At 45.4% G+C, this 20,169-nt stretch overlaps 2 protein-coding genes across 5 annotated transcripts in view; one reads left to right on the top strand and one right to left on the bottom strand.

Moving 5' to 3' along the window:
* Positions 1-252: 252 nt before the first annotated feature.
* Positions 253-17,456, top strand: PDIA6 (protein disulfide isomerase family A member 6). Its single transcript, XM_020796598.3, has 13 exons — positions 253-410; positions 4,839-4,980; positions 6,564-6,621; positions 8,577-8,703; positions 10,059-10,165; positions 11,623-11,759; positions 11,934-12,048; positions 12,705-12,845; positions 13,630-13,714; positions 13,804-13,876; positions 15,337-15,495; positions 15,908-16,004; positions 16,976-17,456. Exons 1-13 carry the CDS (start codon positions 377-379, stop codon positions 17,048-17,050), a joined length of 1,350 nt encoding a protein of 449 aa, XP_020652257.2. The 5' UTR covers positions 253-376; the 3' UTR covers positions 17,051-17,456.
* A 1,205-nt stretch (positions 17,457-18,661) lies between these two features.
* The window catches only part of ATP6V1C2 (ATPase H+ transporting V1 subunit C2), a 37,940-nt gene continuing 36,432 nt past the window's right edge, over positions 18,662-20,169 (bottom strand). For all 4 annotated transcript variants that reach the window (XM_073001563.2, XM_020796595.3, XM_078388082.1 and 1 more), the window contains one exon: positions 18,662-19,163. In XM_073001563.2, coding sequence (XP_072857664.1) covers positions 19,068-19,163 — 96 coding nt within the window. In that variant the 3' untranslated portion in view covers positions 18,662-19,067. The remainder of the gene's footprint in view (positions 19,164-20,169) is intronic.

Below are 20,169 nucleotides of genomic sequence, written 5' to 3'. Positions count from 1 at the left end.
TACACTCAGGGAGCAACCGGACGACCCAACTCCCAGCGGATGCTCGACCAGGAGGCGGGCGTTTGCGTCACGCCGGCCCCGCCTCTCCCTCCGAAAAAAAAGAGAGACCCCTCCTCCCCACCCCCGGAGCTCAGGCGGAATTTGACTCCTCCCTTTCGAACGTTGGCACGCCCGGCTCCGGGCATGATCCGTCCGATTCTCATTGGCCAGGCAAACCCGAGGACGGGGCGGGCGCTCCAATGAGCGGCGGCCACGGCTGGGATCGCCGGCACATTGGACTGGGTCGCCGGAGGGGCCGGGGGTTAGAAGAGCGAGAGCGGAAAGCGGGAGGGGTTGAAGTCGGAGAGCGAGTGGCGGCGCGATTCGGAGGGGCGGCATGGGGGCATCCGGCCGGAAGGGGCTTTGGCTGGGTAAGGCGGGTGATCGAGCTGGGTGGGGGGGAAGGGAAGGGAAGCTTCTTTTGGAGGAGCGGGTCCTTCTTGATTGCAAGGGGTGGGATTTGCAAGGAAAAGGGATCCTTGCAATGGGGGGGCGGTTGGGGAGGAACTCAGGCCGAGTGGGGTGGGGGGGCGGCGGGAGAAAGCGGACTTAGTGGCCAGACTAAAAAAAACGATTTGGCTCATATAGGAAGATTCTTTTTTTAAAAAAAAATGCTTTGAAGATCCTAGTGGATCTGCTGGCCTGGAAGTTGTGGTTTCTTAAGGGGGGGATCTGAAGAGGGATCCGGCCGTTTGCACGCGACGCTTGGATGGGCGCAGGAGGGGGGCGTCTTTTTTTGGGGGGGTGCGATGTCTCTGTTGCTGAAGGGGGTCCCAGTAGGTCGGACTTGTCCCAAATCTGCTGGTTCTGCCCGGGGCTCCTCCGGGTGGCGGAGAGAGAGAGGGAGCCCCCCCCCGGTCCCCTTGGCCCTCCCTGCCTGCTTGGTGGCGGTCCAGTGAGGGAGCCTCGGCTGAGCAGGTGGGGGGGGGCTAACCCCATTCTCAGGTTTGTGGAGAAGGAAGGATCTAAATCTGGCCCATCACTAAAACCGCCACATCCCACTGGCTGTCCGAGGAATCGGTGCAGTTCCTGGGGGATCATCTGCTGAAGATGAATGGTTAAAGGATCCAGAGAGATAAAAGGGGGGGGGGAATTAAGCTGTGGAATTCACTGCCACAAGATGTAGAGATGGCCATTGGCTTCGGTGGCTTTAAAACTGAGGCCTGACAGATTGGCGGTTTTTAACATTGGTAGTGGCTCCTACCATAGGTATCAGTTCTGGTTATCATTTGGCAAAAACATTGTCCTTTGTTGAAAACTAACTTAAGAATTTAGGATTATCGATTCCTCTGTTTATTAGACTATTGTCCTGCCCATCTGTCGCTAAGCCACTCACTACTTGGGGTGGTTTGCAAACAGAGCAATATAAGGCATAAGATAAAAGTCAATGATAGGCATCAGTTGAAATATCAAACAGGGAAAAAAAGCTGTTCCTAAAACTGAAAAAGTCATCTAATTCAGAAGATGCTGGCAAAAGAGAGGAAAGCAAACCCAGAAGTAGTGAGTTATCAGTAATGGCTGGTTCAAGTGGTATAGGCCACCTGTGGGCAAGAGGTTGGCTGCTATCTGAACAGAATTCTCCACTTGTTAAATCTTGGGTCGGATCCTGTTTCGTTCTTCTTACCTTCTTTTAAGTATGGCTCCTGCTGAAGGCAGTGAGACTTCCTTTTGAGTAATCCATTCATGCTGACATCTCTGCTAGCCTTTTTATTCACAGACAGTGCAAAGGTAGGGCTTTTCAGAAGTGCCGGAATTTAAATCATCTGGTTTCTAAGTCAGTGATCATTGTTTAGAGAAGGATAGATTACTGGAAGCATATGAGAAGCAGATCTTTGCCCATCCCTCTGTGGGCCAGGTGAGATCTGGTGTATGGTTGCGCCGCCCACATCAGTGGGGCCCTGGCTGAAGTGACTTTTCCCCCTATGCAGCATAAAGGGAGGTGGAGCAACCCTGGTCCCTAGGATTCTCCTTACACTGGTTTGCAGGGCAGAGGACTTGGCGAGAGATTCCCTTTCTTTGCTCTTGGCCTTGCTAAGGAAAGTGCACCGAAAGGAACATGGAGCATGCCTTCTCAGGGGTGAGAAGTCAGTTTAAGAGGGTCGGGGGATTGACCTAGTATTTTCCAAGCTGGGAGTAGATTATTTTTATAAGGAACCCAGTTCCTATGTTAACGCAAACAACTGGCAATCTAGGATGGATATAAGTCAGATAGTTGTCATCCTATAACTTTCTGGGACTTAGTTTGTCGATAGTAACTGCATGCAAAATGCCAGGTCCCTTGGGGAAAATATCTTACAGTGGGTTCTGATCTGTGAAAAACTCTGGCAGGAAAAAAATGACTCCTCTGATATTTCAATGCAGTGGCTTCTGTAGGGGGTGTATTATTAGTAGTATTATTATAGTTTTATTTATATGCCACATTTCTCCCAACAAGGGACCCAAAGCGGCTCACAACATTAAAAGTCACACAATTTAAAAACACATGTTAAATATTAAAAGATAAATTAAACAATGTATGATTTAAGATACAATTAAAAGATTAAAACATAAAAAAGATTAGAATTCTATGTGAAAATGGGGTTCAGGGATTCAGTTGTACTAATTGTTAAAAGCCTGCCTGAAGAGATGGGTCTTCAGCTTTTTTCGGAAGGATAACAGGGAAGGGGGCCATTCTGATCTCCCGAGGGAGAGCCTCTGTTCCATAACCTGGGAGCTGCCACCGAGAAGGCCCTCTCCCAGGTCCCCATCAGCTGTGCTTGTGCTGGGAATGGGACCAATGTTTGTTGGGATGAATCATCGGTACTGCTTGAGGGTGGCGTATTCTGTTAATTGCATTCGCCAGGCATTCTGGTCACACAGCTATATTCTACCAAGTTGTTAAGTGTGGTGCATTGGCACGCCTAACAGTCTTCTCACATAGGCTACTTTGGATGCATGTATTCTATGCCAACCCCCGGTCCATGGCCCGATGACAGTCTGTGGCCTGAGCTGGACCGGGCCGCCAAGACAGAACTCCCACTCCACCCCCCCCACACACTCACCCCCGCACAGCCCATTTGCGCCTGCGTGCATGCTCCAGCACGCCCGTGTGAGCGCCGTGCTGCTGCTTGCGCATGCGCACAGGCGTGTGCTCATGCAAGAGAGCGTGTGTGCTTTTTGTGTGCATGCGGACGAGCGCGGGGTGCCCCACCTTCCCCAGCCAGTCCGCGGACCAAAAAAGGTTGGGGACCGCTGTTCTATGCTATAGATGTGGAACACTCTTGAATTCCACACGCTACTGCTTTGGTTGCAGTAGATAAAAGTGGCCCCATAGTGGAGCCTGTATGACTGGGATTCCTAAGGGGCATGTTTTACTACTGTTTATTCTTTTAAAAAGAATAGGCGTATTACTCATAGTAATAAAATGCAACTTTTAGTTCTAGCCTCAGGTTTTAAAATGCCACCAAATCATATCAGTAAAGTGATTCATGGTGCAATAAAAGCATCCACCTTCCATCTCTGGAAGCAGAGGTCTCTTTTTTGCCAAGAGTAATGGGGCGGAGTGCGAAATGCAAGCACACCCACGTGTGTCCACTTGGAATTGAGTTTGGTTGCGGCAGATGGAGTTCAGTCTCTAGTTAGGTGTGCCAAGAGGGGCAGCTGGAGTTGGAGGAGATCCACAACCCTGGATGGGGCTACCTCAAGGAAGAGATGGAGAGCCAACTGGGCAATCTCATCCACTGCCAACGCTGGCTCCCCAGCCAGACCTGCTTGCAGATTCTCCATTTGGAATCTGGCTGCACACTCCACTCGTGCTCCCGTTTTGCTGCTCCGGGCAATGGACGGAGGAGCAAAGCACCTGAAGGGCGGTACTTACAGGATCTGACTTAGTCAAAGCTGAGCTGGCCTTGTAGAAGCTTGCTGAGTGCAGCTGGCTTGACTTCTGTCCGTGTGTGTGGCGGGGAGGGGAGACACAGGGGGAGGAGACACTCGGGGGCTGTAAGTGCTGCCATGTCTCTTTCTCTGGGGGAGGGGAGGGGCATCCGGCTGCTGCTATCTGTGATCAGAGGACAGAATTCCTTTCCTGGAGGGGGTGCCCTAGAGGCTTTGTGGGCAGGACTCCCACTTTCAACGAACCATGTTGGGGAAAATCTGACCTAGCCCATGAAAGAGTAGCCATGACTATGACTTTTGGGTGGCACCAGCTTTGGTGTGGTGGATAGCTGCGATTAGCATGCAGAAACTATATTGATCTCACACAAAAGGCACACAGAGTGGACCGGCGGGAAGCTGTCCTTTTGCACTCTGGTGACACCATTTGCAGGGGGAGAGACTGGAAGCACCAAACTAATAGGAATGGTGGGATATTAATTATTTAGTGATTGAAAATATTTGTATTCCACCTTTCTTCTTAACAAGACGCAAGGCGGCTTACACCATTAAAGACAGTATTTAAATGCTAAAAACAATAAGGTATACAAATATTTAAAAAGAATTAAATAAATGTTACCTTAAAAACAGTAATAAAATCAGTACTAAAAGACATTTAAAACAGAGAGCAACTATGCATTTAAAACTCCCTCTCAGGCCACCAGTTCTTAAGGGAAAGCCTGCCTGAAGAGGAAGGTCTTTTAGCTGCTTGCGGAAGGGCGGCAAAGATGGGGCCAGGCTGGCCTCCCGTGGGAGGGAGTGCCAGAGTCTGGATATGGGCAAGGCATGTGGCCTTCAAGCCATCCTTGTTCTGTTCTGATTGGAAGTGCGTGAGGAGGCATCTTTTATATTCCTTAACTTCTTCTCTTTTTTAATGTGTTTTTTTCTAGGGACTGTGAGCTGTACCCTGTTTCTGGCTGTTAACAGCTTGTATTCTTCAAGTGACGATGTTATAGAGCTAACACCAACAAACTTCAACAGGGAAGTCATTCAGAGCGACAGCTTGTGGCTAGTAGAGTTCTATGCTCCATGGTACGTTTTAATCAACCCATGTCTTTCAGTGAATAAATAGTACCAATGTTATACCTGCCACCTTCTTTGTGTCTAGCCAGTTGCCCATGAAGAGGTCATTGTGTCTTGGTACAGAATGTCTGGCTGGAACTGTTCCTGTAATTCCTAATGTCTGTGTCATGTTTGCCTACATGTATCAGACTCAACCATGCTGGCTGGAGGTTTGTGAGAATTGTATTGCAGAAAAGTAATTTGCCCAAATTCTGGTGGGCATGCAAATCCCCGCCCTGCATTTTCACTATATACAGGAGGTGAGGAGAAGCTTCATTAAATACATGATGCTGACCTACCTGTTGTCTGTGGCCCCTCCAGCAGCTTTGTATCTAACATTAATTTAATTCAGTTCATTGAATGTATATACACTGGTGCCTAATCACTGTCTTGCAAAAACATCGTCTTGCGAAAACCAGTTCCCCATTGGAATGCATTGAAATCTATTTAATGTGGTCCAATTGGGGATAAATCACTGTCTTGTGAAAATTGTCCATGGAAGAGATCATCTTGCAAAACACAGTTCCCCATACCATATTGGGGAAAAACAATCCATCACCTGCACTGCCTTTGGAAATCCAATGGGTCTCAGATGGCCTTCCCCCTCTTTCTCTCTCCAGCAACAAAAAAGGAAGGTAAAAGGAGTCAAAGCAGCCCCCTGGCTCTTGATAATGGTGAATAGTAATGGAATTGACTAGAAAACTCAATCAAGATGTACATGAGCACACCTGGCTGCTTCTGGCTACACAAGCAACCTGTAGAAGGGGTGTGGATGTCTCCTTCCCCAGTTTTACTTGGAGGAAAGCGACAGTCTGCCTCTTGGTCTCACTGAGTGCTGGAGTTGGCACATTTTGTTAGGAATAAACTTTTGTGGGTCGCAGTCTGTGCCTTAGTCTTTGAGATTCCTTGTTAGAGATGGGCATGACCTGCCAGTTCGGTGGTTTGTGCTGGTTCATTTTTCATTCAAACGAGTATTCAGCGCTTCCCAGTCCTGTCTCTTCCAGCAAGTGCCCACTCACGAGTAGTGCCCAGAGGAGGCGGGGCGGGGAAGCTGGCCAAAAAAACCAACTGGTGGTTTATGCCCATCTCTATTCTTTGTTGATCTTCCTGCCATAGAATATCTTCCCACCCATTCCCATTCTTTAGCAAACAGAAATTCCAGAGATGCTGCATCTACCAGTGTGCAAATGCTGTGTTGGAGCCAAACCAATTGAATTTCCGCCTGTTGTGCACCTCTGGCTCTTCTCTTGGGGAGATCTGGGCCTTTTTCAGAAGGTGCATTTCACAATGGGGAACTGTTCTTGTTTGGGTGCTTCCCCCACCGGTATCAAACTGCACAAAGCCCCTGAGGATTAAGAAATAACCAGTGGGGTTGTGTAAAATCCAGTCGTGGTTTCTTTCATGGTTTAATGAACCAGGCACGTGGGCTTTGGAGGGCTCAAAGGACTGTAATTGGATTAGCTTGATACTTGAGAAGGGGTTGTTTGTAGCTTGAAATAAATGCATTTTATTTCTGTTCCTCTTTTGTCTTCTTTTTCTTCTAATCTTGAAAGGTGTGGCCACTGCCAGAGACTAACACCAGAGTGGAAGAAAGCAGCAACGGCTCTGAAAGTAAGCGATCCATGAAGAAAGAGTCTTTCGTGTGTATCAGGTCTTTGGAGTGTATCTAGGTCAGGATTGTCTGTATCGTCTGACTGTGGCTCCAGGAGTTTAGGACAGAAATTTGGCCCAGTGGACACCAGATGGCTAACCTACCAGCTAAACATTTATGCTTCAGTTCAGATGGAGTGTTTTTGTGTGTTTGTGCGTGCATGCGCAGATGAACTGAAGGCGTCATCCCCTTCCCTTTATGTGAGGTGCAAACTGTGAAACCATGGTTTGAGCATGCCTTGTGAAACTAGGTTTGCTTTTCTGGTTTGTAGGAAGCACAGAGATCATAGTTTCATGGTTCAAAAGTTGCAGGGGAGCTATGATCTAATTGGCAGGTTGCTTGCTGACTCTGCGTGCAGGACAGGGAGGGAGCCCTTGAGTGTAGTACTTTTATTTATTTATGTATTTATTTATTGAGCTTATATGCCACCCATTTAGACAAAATCTACTCTGGGTGGCTCACAAAACACGTAATAAAAACAACTAATATAAAATAACAATTTCCAACATTGACACAAAACAGAATAGATAGAGAGAATTACGACTTGCCTGTCCCAGTAGCTTTAGTGGACCAGGAGTGTTATGCTTCAACTAGACTTGTCAGGATTTTCTGCTAAACACTGGTTTATTTGTTTTTCTTCTGCACAGTCTTGACTGTTCTAGTAATCTTGATATTGGATCTTTTGTTGTATTCTATCTCATGTGCTTATCCTGCCAACAGCAGTTCGAAAGCATGCAAATGCAAGTAGATAAATAGGGACCACCTCGGTGGAAAGGTATCAGCATTCCGTGTCTAAGTCGCACTGGCCATGTGACCACAGAAGATTGTCTTCGGACAAAACACTGGCTCTGTGGCTTGGAGACGGGGATGAGCACCGCCCTCTAGAGTTGGACACAACTGGACAAATTGTCAAGGGGAACCTTTAACTTTACCTTTATCTCATGTGCTTAGGGTTATCATATTTAACTGACTAATGCTTGAATCACAACTTTAAAAAAACATATAATTAACTGAAAAGTTGCTGTAACTGCAACATGTGAGTGCACTGTTTAAAAAGGTACAAGTAAAATTTATCCATGTGCAAATGTGTTCATAATTAGGCATCACATCTGAGAAAGGTATTTTCATTGAGATCACGAAATAAGACTTTCTGAAAACAAATTCATTTTCTTTACTTTTTTTTAACAAAGACTGCAATAACAAAGCATGTTAATTGTAACAATTGATAAATGAATTTTATGAGTTCTGATAGGTCAAGAAAGATTATCCTAATTAGATTACAGCCTTAACTTCACTATATACTTATCTGTATTCTTACAAGTGCCGTGAGAGAGGCTGAGCTGAGAGAGGGACTTGCCTATGTGTAGAAAAGTAGAGCATGCCAAAACCAGTTGAGTTGAATTTGGGACTCTCCATGAACATGGCTTTGTAGATAAGTTGGTTATTGCTGTAATGAAACTTTACCGATGTGCACAGCATTTGAAATGGCATACTAGCCATTTAATCTATAGGTAACAGAAGAGAGATCGGGTTTGTTTGGAAGACCCTTTGTGACCAGTTTAGTACATTAACTGGAGCCACATAAGAGTCTTGTGGTTTGGTTGGAACAGTTGCATATGATTTGCTCTGATATAGACTTTGTTCACCTGTGAAACCAACTGAAACTATTTTTACCTGTGAAGTACAAATAGTTCTTTGCTACAGGCAGCTACCAGGCCAAATCAAAGTAGCCATTTTGAAAATGTGTTTGGGAGTAGTCTTCCTGAGATATTACATCACTTTGGGCAAAAATTAGTTGACATGTTCAACAAAACACCCCCTATAGAAACCTTCCCCCCCACCACTTTTTAATGTATTTTGCTTGTTCCTTAAATTCATTAGTTCTAATTAACTTGAAAGTTTTCCTTGCTTACAGGGTGTTGTCAAAATAGGGGCAGTTGATGCAGATAAGCATCAGTCGCTAGGTGGTCAATATGGTGTCAAAGGATTTCCTACAATCAAGATATTTGGTGCCAATAAGAACAAAGCAGAAGATTATCAAGGTATTGTTCAGCAGTGCATTGCCTGGAGCTGGTAGGGTGGTCATTGTGTAAAAAAACTTTTAGATATTAAGATAAAACAAGTCCCTTAGTTGATTTTACAAGAACAAGCCAACAGCTACTGCTTTGGCAATGCCTTGGCTTTGACTTGTGTGCTTAATGGATAATTACCTTAGCTGAAACTGCAAGCATTCTTCACTTTGTGTGGTTTGGCTCATTTAGAAAGACACTGAGATGTCTGACCTTTTTACGCAACGAGCTTGCCAGAAAAAAAAAGCTTGTTGATCTGTCCAGTAAAGAGGAAGTCAAAGCTGGTACCTTGTTGCTAGTCCTAACTAGAGTAGCCCTATTAACACATCAGAATTTACATATATGCTAATATAACATGCAGTTAATTGATGTAATGGGTCTACTCCAGTTGGAACTGTAGAATACTGATTGGAAAGGGCTCCGTTCTATACACTGTTCTCTGTTTTCATCGTTTTCTGAGCTACAGTGTCAACATCCGGCTGCTGGGAGTATGACAGGGTAAAGAACCCTTGTCAGTCTGAAGGCTGGGTTAAGTCCAGGCAAGCATGGCAGAGGCCATATGCCAGCTGTGGGCAGGACCACCCCATGATTGCTGGCATGTGGTCCCCAATCTGTTTGCCCAGACTCCATCTGTGCATTCAGAATGACTTTTAAAAGCTTCCATTGGCACCGAGGGTGTTTTTCAAAGCCAGGGTGTCATGTGAGAGGGAGATTTCTGGGGGATGGGCTTGCAGTATTTGGAGAAGAGGAGTATTAGCTCCCCACCCCCAGCAGTGACATCTCCCGTCCCAAAATACTTCCTCAGTGCTGAAATGAAGTTCTTAAAAAGCTCCTATTGATAACAGTGGTGATTTTTTTTACAAAATATGCATGTGGCATGGTAGAGGAAGGACATGGGATGTACAGTATCTCTGATAAGTGACCAGTGAGAAGAGATTGTCACGGGGATATAATGCCTCCTACTGCCTTGTATCAGAGACAGGATATGTTATTTGGGGGAGTTGGGGAGGGCCCTGGGGGAGAAGCGGTTGGGCCCGATGGCAACCTGAAGCTCCCCATCTCCACTATGTGGTCATGCCGATCTTTCAAATGAACGGCTCCCAGACCTCGTCTCCAGCACCTCTCAGTATGAGTTGAGTCCTGGAGGCCACTATGAGTTCTCCACCTACAGCAGGGCAGTGGTTAGAAGAGTTTTTTGCATCCTCTTGTTGGAAGATTCCGGGGCACCCGTTGAGTGTGTCACTGAGAAGCGTAGACAGACATTGCTTTGCCTCTTCATTCCATTTTATTTTTGTTACTTAGCCTTCTGCCTTTCTCATACATCTCAGGGGCCAGGACGAGCGATGCTATCGTTGATGCGGCTTTAAGTGCTCTCCGGTCGCTGGTAAAGGATCGCCTGGGAGGCAGAGGAAGTGGATACACCTCTGGAAAGCAGGTATTTTCCACTCGTGATTAACTCTTCCTTCCATTTCCTCATACATCTCTGTCTCTGTCTCTCTGTCTCTGTCTCTCTCTCTCTCTCTCTCTCTCTCTCTCTCTCTCTCTGAATGGCTAGGCCTAATGTGTTCTTTGAGGGAAATTTTTATTTAATGGAAGCTATCTCACAAGGCTGAGAGGCTTCTAAGATTGAGGATGCCCTTGGATGCCTTAGGTAAATTATCATGTGATTGATTCAGATTCTAGGAGGTGCTGAGGTTAGGGGCTAAGCAGAGATTATTACAAGGAGGAGGAGAAGCGAGTCCCACCATCACATGCCCAAAGACAATGGGAACAGCTGCAGTCTAGGGAAGATACTCTGTGAGAAGAGATTTAAGGGTGACTGGTTATTTCGTCTTCATCTCATTTGACTGGTTCTGACAAACTGAGAAGCAGGGTGGATTTGATTTAAATTGAAAAATAGGAATTTGGGATGATTTCAATCTAAAAATAATTTTTTTAAAAAATTAAATCATGATTTAGATCAATTTGATTTTTAAAAACTGTTTATTTTTCATACATCCCGCTGGGAGGCATTGTACCTCCAGTTGGAGCAGTGCAAAGGAATGGGAAATTTTGGGCTGAGATCCCAAGAAGGAATAGTTCTCAGGCCAGAAGGAGGAATTTAGGGGGGAAGGATAAGCGGACAGAGTCCTGGCTAAATCCTTGCTTCTAGAGAGCTTTGACAGCAACTGGTCTGGAGACTCGAAGGTCTTTTGTGAATTCAAGTGGCAGGCTGTGCTTCCTCAGGAGGCTTGTAGCCGCATGAGGTGGAGAGCTGGAGATGGAGAAGGGGGAATAGCATGGAGGGAAAATTCTGTTTCCCTTCTCAGCCTGCTTGTGTGGTGGGTTCCACGGCCAGCAAAGCCTTTTGAATGGCCTGGCTGTGCTGTTGTGAGGCAACAATGCAGCAGCAAGCAGTAGAACAGTGAAAGGGGGGCGCACCTGGCTAATGCTAGGAGGCAACAGAAGGTGCTTTGCCTTCTTATCACTGGAGACAATTTCTCAGTAAGATTTCCTATAATTTGTCACGTCTTGTATGCGCCTTTGCGCTAAGGCCTCTCCCCCCCCCACTTATTCCATTCTGTTCTGGAACTGTGTATAGCATGAACCGCTGGCTAGCTCAGTGGTTCAGGCATCTGGCTGGGAGAGCCAGAGGTTGGGAGTTCAATTCCCCCGCTGTGTCCCCTTGACGGGGCTAGACTCCATGATCCATAGGGTTCCTTCCAGCTCACCCTGCAGTTCTAAGACGACGACGAGGAGGAGGTAAAGGTCTAGCTAGTGGGCAGATATTACTCTGGGTTGCCTATTGTGACACACATTCCCTGCTCCCCTCTGCTTGTTAACCTACAATCAAAGCTCTGTGCTTGCGTTGTGTCAGGAGGCTTCACGCTGAATCTTTCTTTCGAACTACAGAGTAGCCGTGACAGTGGAGGTTCAGGCAAAAAGGATGTGATTGAGCTGACGGATGATACCTTTGACAACAATGTCCTGAACAGCGAGGATGTCTGGCTGGTAGAGTTTTACGCTCCTTGGTGCGGACATTGCAAAAAGTAAGTAATGGCATTGGCTGCAGATTTCATTTTAATTTTAGCCCTGCCTTCAACTTTAAGGCTTCAAGGGTGGTTCTTGTGTTTTCATCCGAATGTGTCATTACCATTTACCGCTGTTGTTGTTTTGGTGGGAGGAAAGCGCACACACTTGTGTACTCGATTCTTTTCCCACAGCTTGGAGCCAGAGTGGGCAGCAGCTGCCACTGAAGTGAAGGAGCAGACAAATGGAAAAGTTAAGTTAGCTGCTGTCGACGCAACAGTGAACCAGGTGTTAGCGAGTCGATATGGGGTAAGTAACTGCAGCAAGCAGTCATGCTGCCCTCTTCCATGTTCTGCCTCCATTTGAGACTGAGAGAAGATGTTAATTTTGACTAAAGTGTATTTTTGAAATAATTATTTTGACTACAGTAGGACCCCCATATCCACTGGCGATTGGTTCCAAGTGGATGTTTAAAATTGTGGATAATAGTGAACATGAGAGAGAGCATGCCAGGTTAAAAAAAAACTGGCCAGTCAAATGTGCCAGAGATCATCCTGTGTAATCTTCACTAACAATTTTTCATATCATGGTCTCTGGCTCACTCTAGCAGCTGGTTCTGGTAATACATGTGGAAATACTTTTTTTCCTTAAAAAATTTTTTTTTAATATATTTTCATACAGTGGACAAGTGAATTAGTAGATACTGATCCTGTGCTTGCTTGCTCCATGTAATATGTATTTTGAAAGACACGCAGAGTGGGAGCACAGGTAGTTTGTATGTGCTATGTCAGAATTGTTTTGACATCTGTACAGAGTAGCTCCTAGGGTTGCATGCACTTCTATTATTTAGAGCAGTGTTTCTCAGGGGATTGACATATTTAAAGTTAAAAAAAATTTAAAACTCTAGCAGCCTGCCCCCTTTGGTCACTGACTGATTTTTCCACTGTTTTGCAACATTGTTCCAGATCCGTGGGTTTCCTACAATCAAAATCTTCCAGAAAGGAGAAAACCCTGTTGATTATGATGGTGGAAGAACAAAATCGGACATCGTTGCTCGTGCTCTGGACCTCTTCTCAGAGAATGCACCACCACCTGAACTCCTCGAGGTAGCTGATTGCCTCTGAGACATGAATTCTCTCCTGTCTCCTTTTTAGAATTTACAAATGGCACCTTCAACAAAAAATTGCAGTATGGAGGCTTTCTGCAGAGGTGGCCCGGTGCCTGTGCCTTCTTGCACGATACCCTGCTCTGTTAGTCTTCTCCAGACATTGGCATTCTAGGGTGACCAGTCCTCAGTGGGCTGTTCTGTTGCTTGTTTACATTTCTTTTTCTTCCCCAAACCTTAGGATCTTCCTGGTAGCCTTTCTCATATTTCTTAGTATCCCATTTGACCACATGGTTGGTCATCAATACTCAGCAACTGAATTCACTGTACAATATGTACAATTTTTAGCTGAAGTGAGAATGCTGAACCTAAGCATTTTCATGAATCATGAATTGTCTCTGGATTTCTCTGAAGAGAGTAAGTCCTGGGATAGATCGTTTCAGTGTTGCCTTCGTACATTTCACGTCTGTGGATACCTGCCCATCCCTTTATTGAATGCTGGCTGCCTGTCGGTAGGTCGCCTGTTGTCAACAAAGATTGGCTTTCAGTTTTTTTGCTGAAAGACTTTGAAAGAAGACTCTTCACAAGCCTGTTGGCTTCTTAGAAACCCATTTCAACAAATGTGTGTAGATGTTTCCTGAATGTGAATTCTGATTTCTCCAGCACCCCCTTAGCGGTTGGGCTTAAGGCAGTCCTTAGACACTCATGACAGTAGTCAGGACCCCAACATCCAACTCTAAATATTTGTGTGGGTTGTAAAGCATTTGTTCTCCTCTCTTTCTTAGATCATTAGTGAGGATGTTTTGAAGCAAACGTGTGATGCCCATCAGCTTTGCATCGTTTCGGTCTTGCCCCATATTCTTGACACAGGTAAACAAGTAGCAGCATTTTTTCTTCTGACTCTATGTTTCAATGCTGCCATCATCAACCTTGTCCCTTCATTCTGGTTTATTGAACAGGAGCCGCAGGGAGAAATTCCTACTTGGAGGTCATGTTGAAAATGGCAGACAAGTACAAAAAGAAGATGTGGGGGTGAGTGCAGGCTGTTTGGAAATACCTTAGAGAGAGAAAAATGCTTCCCTGGCCATGGTGCTTTTCTTAATGAATATTATACAGTAGCTGAAATCCAGTTGTGAGTCACAACTAGAGAAGGCCCATTGAACCAGTAGGGATATGGCGAGTCGACGCCTCCATAAGTTCCATGGATTCAGTGGGTGTCCTCTCACTGTGACTTATTACTGGATTTCCTCCGCTGTGTTGTGTGACAGCATATGACCGTAATAAAAGTTCTTACAGACATGAAAACAGGAGTACAGTTACCATAGGCCACTACAGTGGTGCCTTGCAAGACGAGCGCCCCGTTTAACGACGAAATTGCATCACACTTTTAAATGGGTCTTTTTCTGGCCATTTGCGATGATCGGTTCCTTGCTTTGGGAACCGATTCTCGCAAAACGACGATTTTCGGCCAGCTGATCGGCGGTTCCAAAATGGCCACGGGTAAAAAAAATGGCTGCCCGCTCTTTTCTGGGACGGATTCCTCGCTGCACGGGCAGTGAAAATGGCCGCACTATGGAGGATCTTTGCTGGACGGTGAATTTCAAGCCCATATAATCGGGTTTTAATGCGTTTCTATAGGCTTTTTTATTTTGCATTACAACGTTTTCGTTCTACAGCGATTTCGCTGGAACGAATTAACGTCATAATGCGAGGCACCACTGTACATCGCAGAGCGATGGCCCCAATGGGCAGAAATCGCAGAGCGAAGGTCCGTAAGCGGTTGGCTTACCAACCTTTGCTTTGCGACCCGCCGATCAGCTGTTCCGCGGCTTCAAAATGGCTGCCGGAACAGCCGAAATGGCTGCGCGCAGCGTTTTCGCACCCTCCCCTCGCTTACCAAGGGCGCGAAAACGCTGCGGCCGGCCATTTCGGCTGTTCCAGCGGCCATTTTGGATCCGCCGGACAGCTGATCGCAGCCATTTTCGCGCCTTCGTTCAACGAGGGGAGGGCGCGAAAATGGCTGCTGGCCATAGAGGAACATGGCTCTACAGTGAGTAAATCAGCTGATTGGAACACATTAAACTAAGTTTAATGCATTCCAATGGCTTTTTTCTTTCTGTACAGCGATGTTTCACACAGCGAGGGTTAATCCGGAACGGATTAACCTCGCTGTACGAGGCACCACTGTATAGGCTTCACACTAGTTTAGTTGTTACCTAGAAGCAAGGGGCTAGAATTGTGGTGTGTGAATTATAAACTTCTGTGATGCTGTTACCCGTCTTCATCCCCAACTTACTGTTTTATGCATTTTGATGCGTACTCCTTGATTATAACAAATACAGCAAATGGTGTATTGGGGGTGTGTGGAATTCACCGGTGTTGATAGATTGAGGGAGATGCGAAGGCTTGGAAACTGATTTTTAAGAATGAAAATTGGAATGGATTTTCTTATATGTTTGCTGTGAGGTGTCCGTTCTGGCTCTTTTCCAAAGGTGGCTGTGGACAGAGGCTGGTGCCCAGTCTGATCTCGAAAACTCCTTGGGAATTGGAGGGTTTGGATATCCCGCCATGGCAGCAGTTAATGCCCGAAAGATGAAATTTGCACTCCTCAAAGGATCTTTCAGCGAGCAAGGGATAAACGAGTTCCTGAGGTAGAAGGATCTCATTTTGTATTTGCTACTTTGCCAGCACTGGAAGCGAATCCTTGTTGTTGTTTATTCTTCCATCGTGTGAGGTCTTAGAGGCCTGACCTTGAATAGATATGGTTGTGGAAAACATTAACCTACTCCTTTGCTAGGTACAGCAGCCCAAAAGAGTATTTTAATTATTATTACCGTTTAATTGATTTTTAAATGTCTAATTTACTGTGTTTTTAGTTCTCCTTTATCTGGGGAAAGGTGCCCTATAAACAAGACAGACAGACAGACAAATGAGTCCTTCCCCTTGGACAGGAGAAGGCCTGATGATCTCTCTGTCCAATCCATTGGGTTCTCCGGTCTTGGGCAGCCGGTTTGGCAGGAGGGCCTGCACATCGAAATAATGCATTGAATCTTCTTCTTTTAGGGAACTCTCTGTGGGTCGAGGATCCACAGCGCCCGTAGGAGGAGGGGCTTTCCCTAAGATTAACACAGTAGAGCCGTGGGATGGCAAAGATGGTGAGGTAAGAGGGTCCCGCCTCGATCTCTGCCCTTGCGTTTTATTTTGTTCAGGATTTCTTTTAGGGGCCTGTTGCACCTCTAAGGTAGGGCTGCATGCCCTGGCTCTCTTGTTTGCCCCACGCTAAGTGTGCAACCTGCTTGTTCTGCGCTGTAGTGTTGTCGTATCTCCCTCTTTGGGCTCTTCTCTTTCCCCTCTCTCGCAGATCTCTTTTCTTCATCTTCTGCGTGCACTAATTCAAATTACTCATCATGCCTTCAATACATTTCAGCATCTTACACTTCCTTGCTTGTCGTTTTGGGCTCAGTGGCCTTCTGTTTTCAAAACAATTTGCCATCCATTTGCAATTTTAGAGGGCGGCTTTTGACCATTTCCCTACCTTTGTTTGCATGCATTTTAAGAATTATGACCCAACAAAGCCTTGTTACAAAACACAGTTCAGGATATTTTTATAAATTATAATCCGAGGGTTACTTATACAGTAGTTGGAATTAGTTCATTTTTCACTTATTAACACCAAAGATGGAGGGACCTTGTACCAAAGCTGGTCAAAACCAAAGTCCCTGTTTGATTGTGGATTGTTAATTAGTATGAGTGAGAACAGTAGTTAAGTTGCATCGCTTAGTTCTCGTTTGAGTGGTGATGTCCACCAGTGTTGTAGCACTGGACATCATTTGCAGTTCGGTATAAATTCTCTAGTGCATAAGCGTTTGGGTCAGCCATTTGTTGTGTTGAAATAAGTCTGAAAGGCACCATAGAAAAATCACAACGCCATCTTCCGCTCAACAAGCCACCTGTGACAGTGCGGCACCTACTCACCCGTCTGTCTTTTTGTGGGTTGCCTGAACGGTCGAACATCTAGTTGTTGTGGTCTGGCACCTTACCAAGGTGGCTCAGATAAGATGCACAGAGAGACAGGGATGACTGCATTAGAAAAAACATGTTTCATTTCTGTTTCTGATTCACCTTTCATAGCTGCCAGTTGAAGAAGATATTGATCTCAGCGATGTCGATCTTGATGACTGGGATAAAGAGAAGGATGAATTGTGAGACCTTGAAGACGTTTTGTTTCTTGAGAGACTCTGGGCAGTGGTTTGAGAGGACATTGCTTTACATTCTAAGGACATGGCAGTCATCTTGTCGTTGAGAAAGGAGCCGGCTGTTGAGAATGCAGTCGATTGCGTGCCTCTCAAGAACAAAAGAGCTCAAAAATTCTATGAATTTTTTTTGTATGGAGTAAAATTGATTGTATTCTGTGCAACAGATTATCTTGAGGACAACACTGGTCTTTCATTGAAATACTCTTTTTATTTTGGCTTTTGTCCAGCTGGTATGGTGGTTGATGGTGACGAGACTTTTATTGTGACTAGTTTTGAAAATGTGGTCTCTTTTTCCTTTCTGAAAGCGAGTTGCTCTAGCCTCCCATATCAATGAAAGAATAAAACCATATTTTTGACACACTGTGTCATTATTCTACCATATAGACTCCCATCTTTTGGAAATGCAGTGCAGCATTTCAATTACCATTTAGCAGTGAACACAAATAACAGCAGGGAAGCTATTTCCTGTGGTACATCTCTTCTATATTCCTTTATGAGATGGGATTCCTCTGTCTCATCTTTTCCAAGGCCATCGGCTTCATGGAAGCAAGATGCTGCTTTATGGTACCTTGGGGGAGCATCTGGGGCCGATGTTCTCTGAGCGTGCAGTGTGATGCCGTCGCTCTGATCTGCGTGCAAGCTAAACCAAGTAACTTAACTGAGAAGATTCCTTGTATAGTATTCCTTTCTCCCTAATGGGGATTGCTCCTTTCCAGATCTAGAGATGTGTTTCCAGATTGCTTCTAAGGTTGTTTAGAAGAACATCTCTTCTGTTTTGGAGAGGATGTAGCAAAGTACACAGTATTCGATACTAAGCTAGAGCTCTCCTGCCATTGGGAGTACAGAAATTCCGACAGAGAGGATTGGCTGGTTTTTCTATAGACAGCTACCTTTTACGGCAACTTTGGCCCTTCCAGATATTTTTGCATTTCAGTTTCCAGACACCATGGCCAGCAGCTGGGGATCCTGGGAGCTCAAATCCAAAGCATCTGGAAGACCAAAGGTTGATAGTGACAGTTCTTATGGAGAACCACCTTGTCCAGCATCACCTTAGCCAATTCACTAACTACCACCACACATATTTTTGTAAGCTACCTTCTGAAAAGAGCTGTATGACATAGTTATGATCCACAACGTTGTGAGTTTCCATCCTATACCAAGTAAAAATCAATACATTCTCCCAACCAGGGTTAAATGATGGCTTTTTAAAGGACAATTTTAAGAGAGGTACTTGAAATACACTGACTGGTCAGAATATATTACATCCCCCCTCCAGCAAGCTGCCGAAATGGATTAGTCTACTCTTGGCCAAGTTCCACTCTTTTGGCAAGTGGACCCTGGAAGTCCACTTGTATCCATTTTTGTGACTATACAGTAATCTGAGTTTGGACTTCTCTCAAGGGGGAAACTGAAGCAGTTGAAGAGATTATGACAAACTGGTACTCTTTCCTCTAGTTGCATTCCAAATTATTTGACCCATGACTAACGGGAGCGTGTGCAGCTGCCGTGTAGACGAAACCCGTACATAAAACAATGACGGATCCATAACTTGAGACTACTCTTTACTTCAATCATCAGACATTTCTTGATTTTATTTAAAATTCTGGTTGGTAACTTTTGTAACTTACAAAAACATTAAAATAAATACCGCTGTAAAATGGTTGTCTTGTGAAGCATGGTTTCTAACATGATCAGGACAAGCTTCCAGAAATTTTTAACACGTAGAAGAGGGGCCAGCTGGGGAAATGCGACGAGGGAACCTCTGATGCTTCTCTTTTGCCCTCTTGCATGAAAAGGTCTGCAACGCCTGAACCCACCCCCTCCTCACCCAATCTTGCAGTTCCTTAGTGCCGCATTTGACAAAGACAGCTTGGAAAGGAGGTGCTTGCATAGCAATTTCATTGTTCATGAACAATCAAACACTACACGGCAGAAAGACAAGGTGGTGGTGTTCAGTCAGGCATCTCTTAGCTGCAGTCGAGAATGCTGAGGTCAATCTTGAAATAGACGTACGGATAGTAGTCTTGACTGCTGAGCTGTAAACCAGGGATGTCCATAGATGCCTGGAAAAAGATTTTTAGAAACATACTATCACTTTCCAGTAGGTTTTACAACACAGCAGTAAGTGGCAAGTACGGTGGTGCCTCACTTAGCGATGTTAATCCGTTCCGGAAAAAACATCGCTGAGTGATTTAATCGCTAAGCGATAATAAAAAGTCCATAGGAACATATTAAAACGTGTTGAATACGTTCCTATGGGCTAAAAACTTACCTTAAAGCGAAATTCCTCCATAGCGGCGGCCATTTTGGGCGCCTCTAAAGCGAGGCAAAACAGCGGCGACCATTTTGTTTTTGCTGCGGCCATTTTGGAACCGCCAATCAGCTGTTTAAAAAAGTTCGCTTTGCCATGATCGCTTCCCCGTGATCATCGCAAAGCGAATTTTAGCCATAGGGGCCATCGCTAAGCGATCGCTCCAGCGATGGCCAAAAGTCCATCGCAAAGCGATTTAATCGCTCAACGGAGCGATCGCTAAGCGAGGCACCACTCTGTAGTGATTTTATTCAGTATAATAATTGAGAGGACTCTGTAAACTGGAGCCTGATTTATATGCTGCTTAATAGCTTGGCTACACCTAGCCCCAAACAGCAGATCCCACCTATGCAGGCTGAGCCTCTTCCTTTTGGTGGGGTGGATGTTTTCCAGATCTTTGGTTGCAACTCTCTACCAGCTCCAGGCAGCAGAACCAAAGGTGGATGGTGGGAGCTGCAGCACAGCCTATGGAGGGCCGACATTTCACTTCCTCACTTTAGGTGAAACCGATTAGTGCCAATGGCTAGATAGCGCAACACGTTTAGAGGTTGGGAGTTCGAACCCCCACAGTGCCTCCTATGAGTTGAGCCAGCCTATATGGTCATGGGCAAGTGGCACAGTCCTAGAGTGTGCCTCCAGGAGACAGGGAATGTGGTACATTGCTTCTGAGTATTATGCACCTAGAAACCCCTGAAAAGGATTGCCGTAAGACTTGACAGCACATTATTATTATTATTATTATTATTATTATTATTATT

The sequence above is a fragment of the Pogona vitticeps genome, chromosome 1, assembly GCF_051106095.1.
Source record: "Pogona vitticeps strain Pit_001003342236 chromosome 1, PviZW2.1, whole genome shotgun sequence".
Lineage (NCBI taxonomy): Eukaryota > Metazoa > Chordata > Lepidosauria > Squamata > Agamidae > Pogona > Pogona vitticeps.
Note: the sequence above shows the minus strand (reverse complement) of the source record. Positions and strands in the feature narration are given on the sequence as shown.

What these genes read in the sequence shown, in the direction of transcription:
- PDIA6 (XM_020796598.3), top strand. Translation starts at nt 377, where the DNA reads ATGGGGGCATCCGGCCGGAAGGGGCTTTGGCTGG. An exon ending in GTAGAGTTCTATGCTCCATG is followed by an intron (nt 4,981 to 6,563) that starts GTACGTTTTAAT and finishes TAATCTTGAAAG; the next exon opens with GTGTGGCCACTGCCAGAGAC. An exon ending in GGGATAAACGAGTTCCTGAG is followed by an intron (nt 15,496 to 15,907) that starts GTAGAAGGATCT and finishes TTCTTCTTTTAG; the next exon opens with GGAACTCTCTGTGGGTCGAG.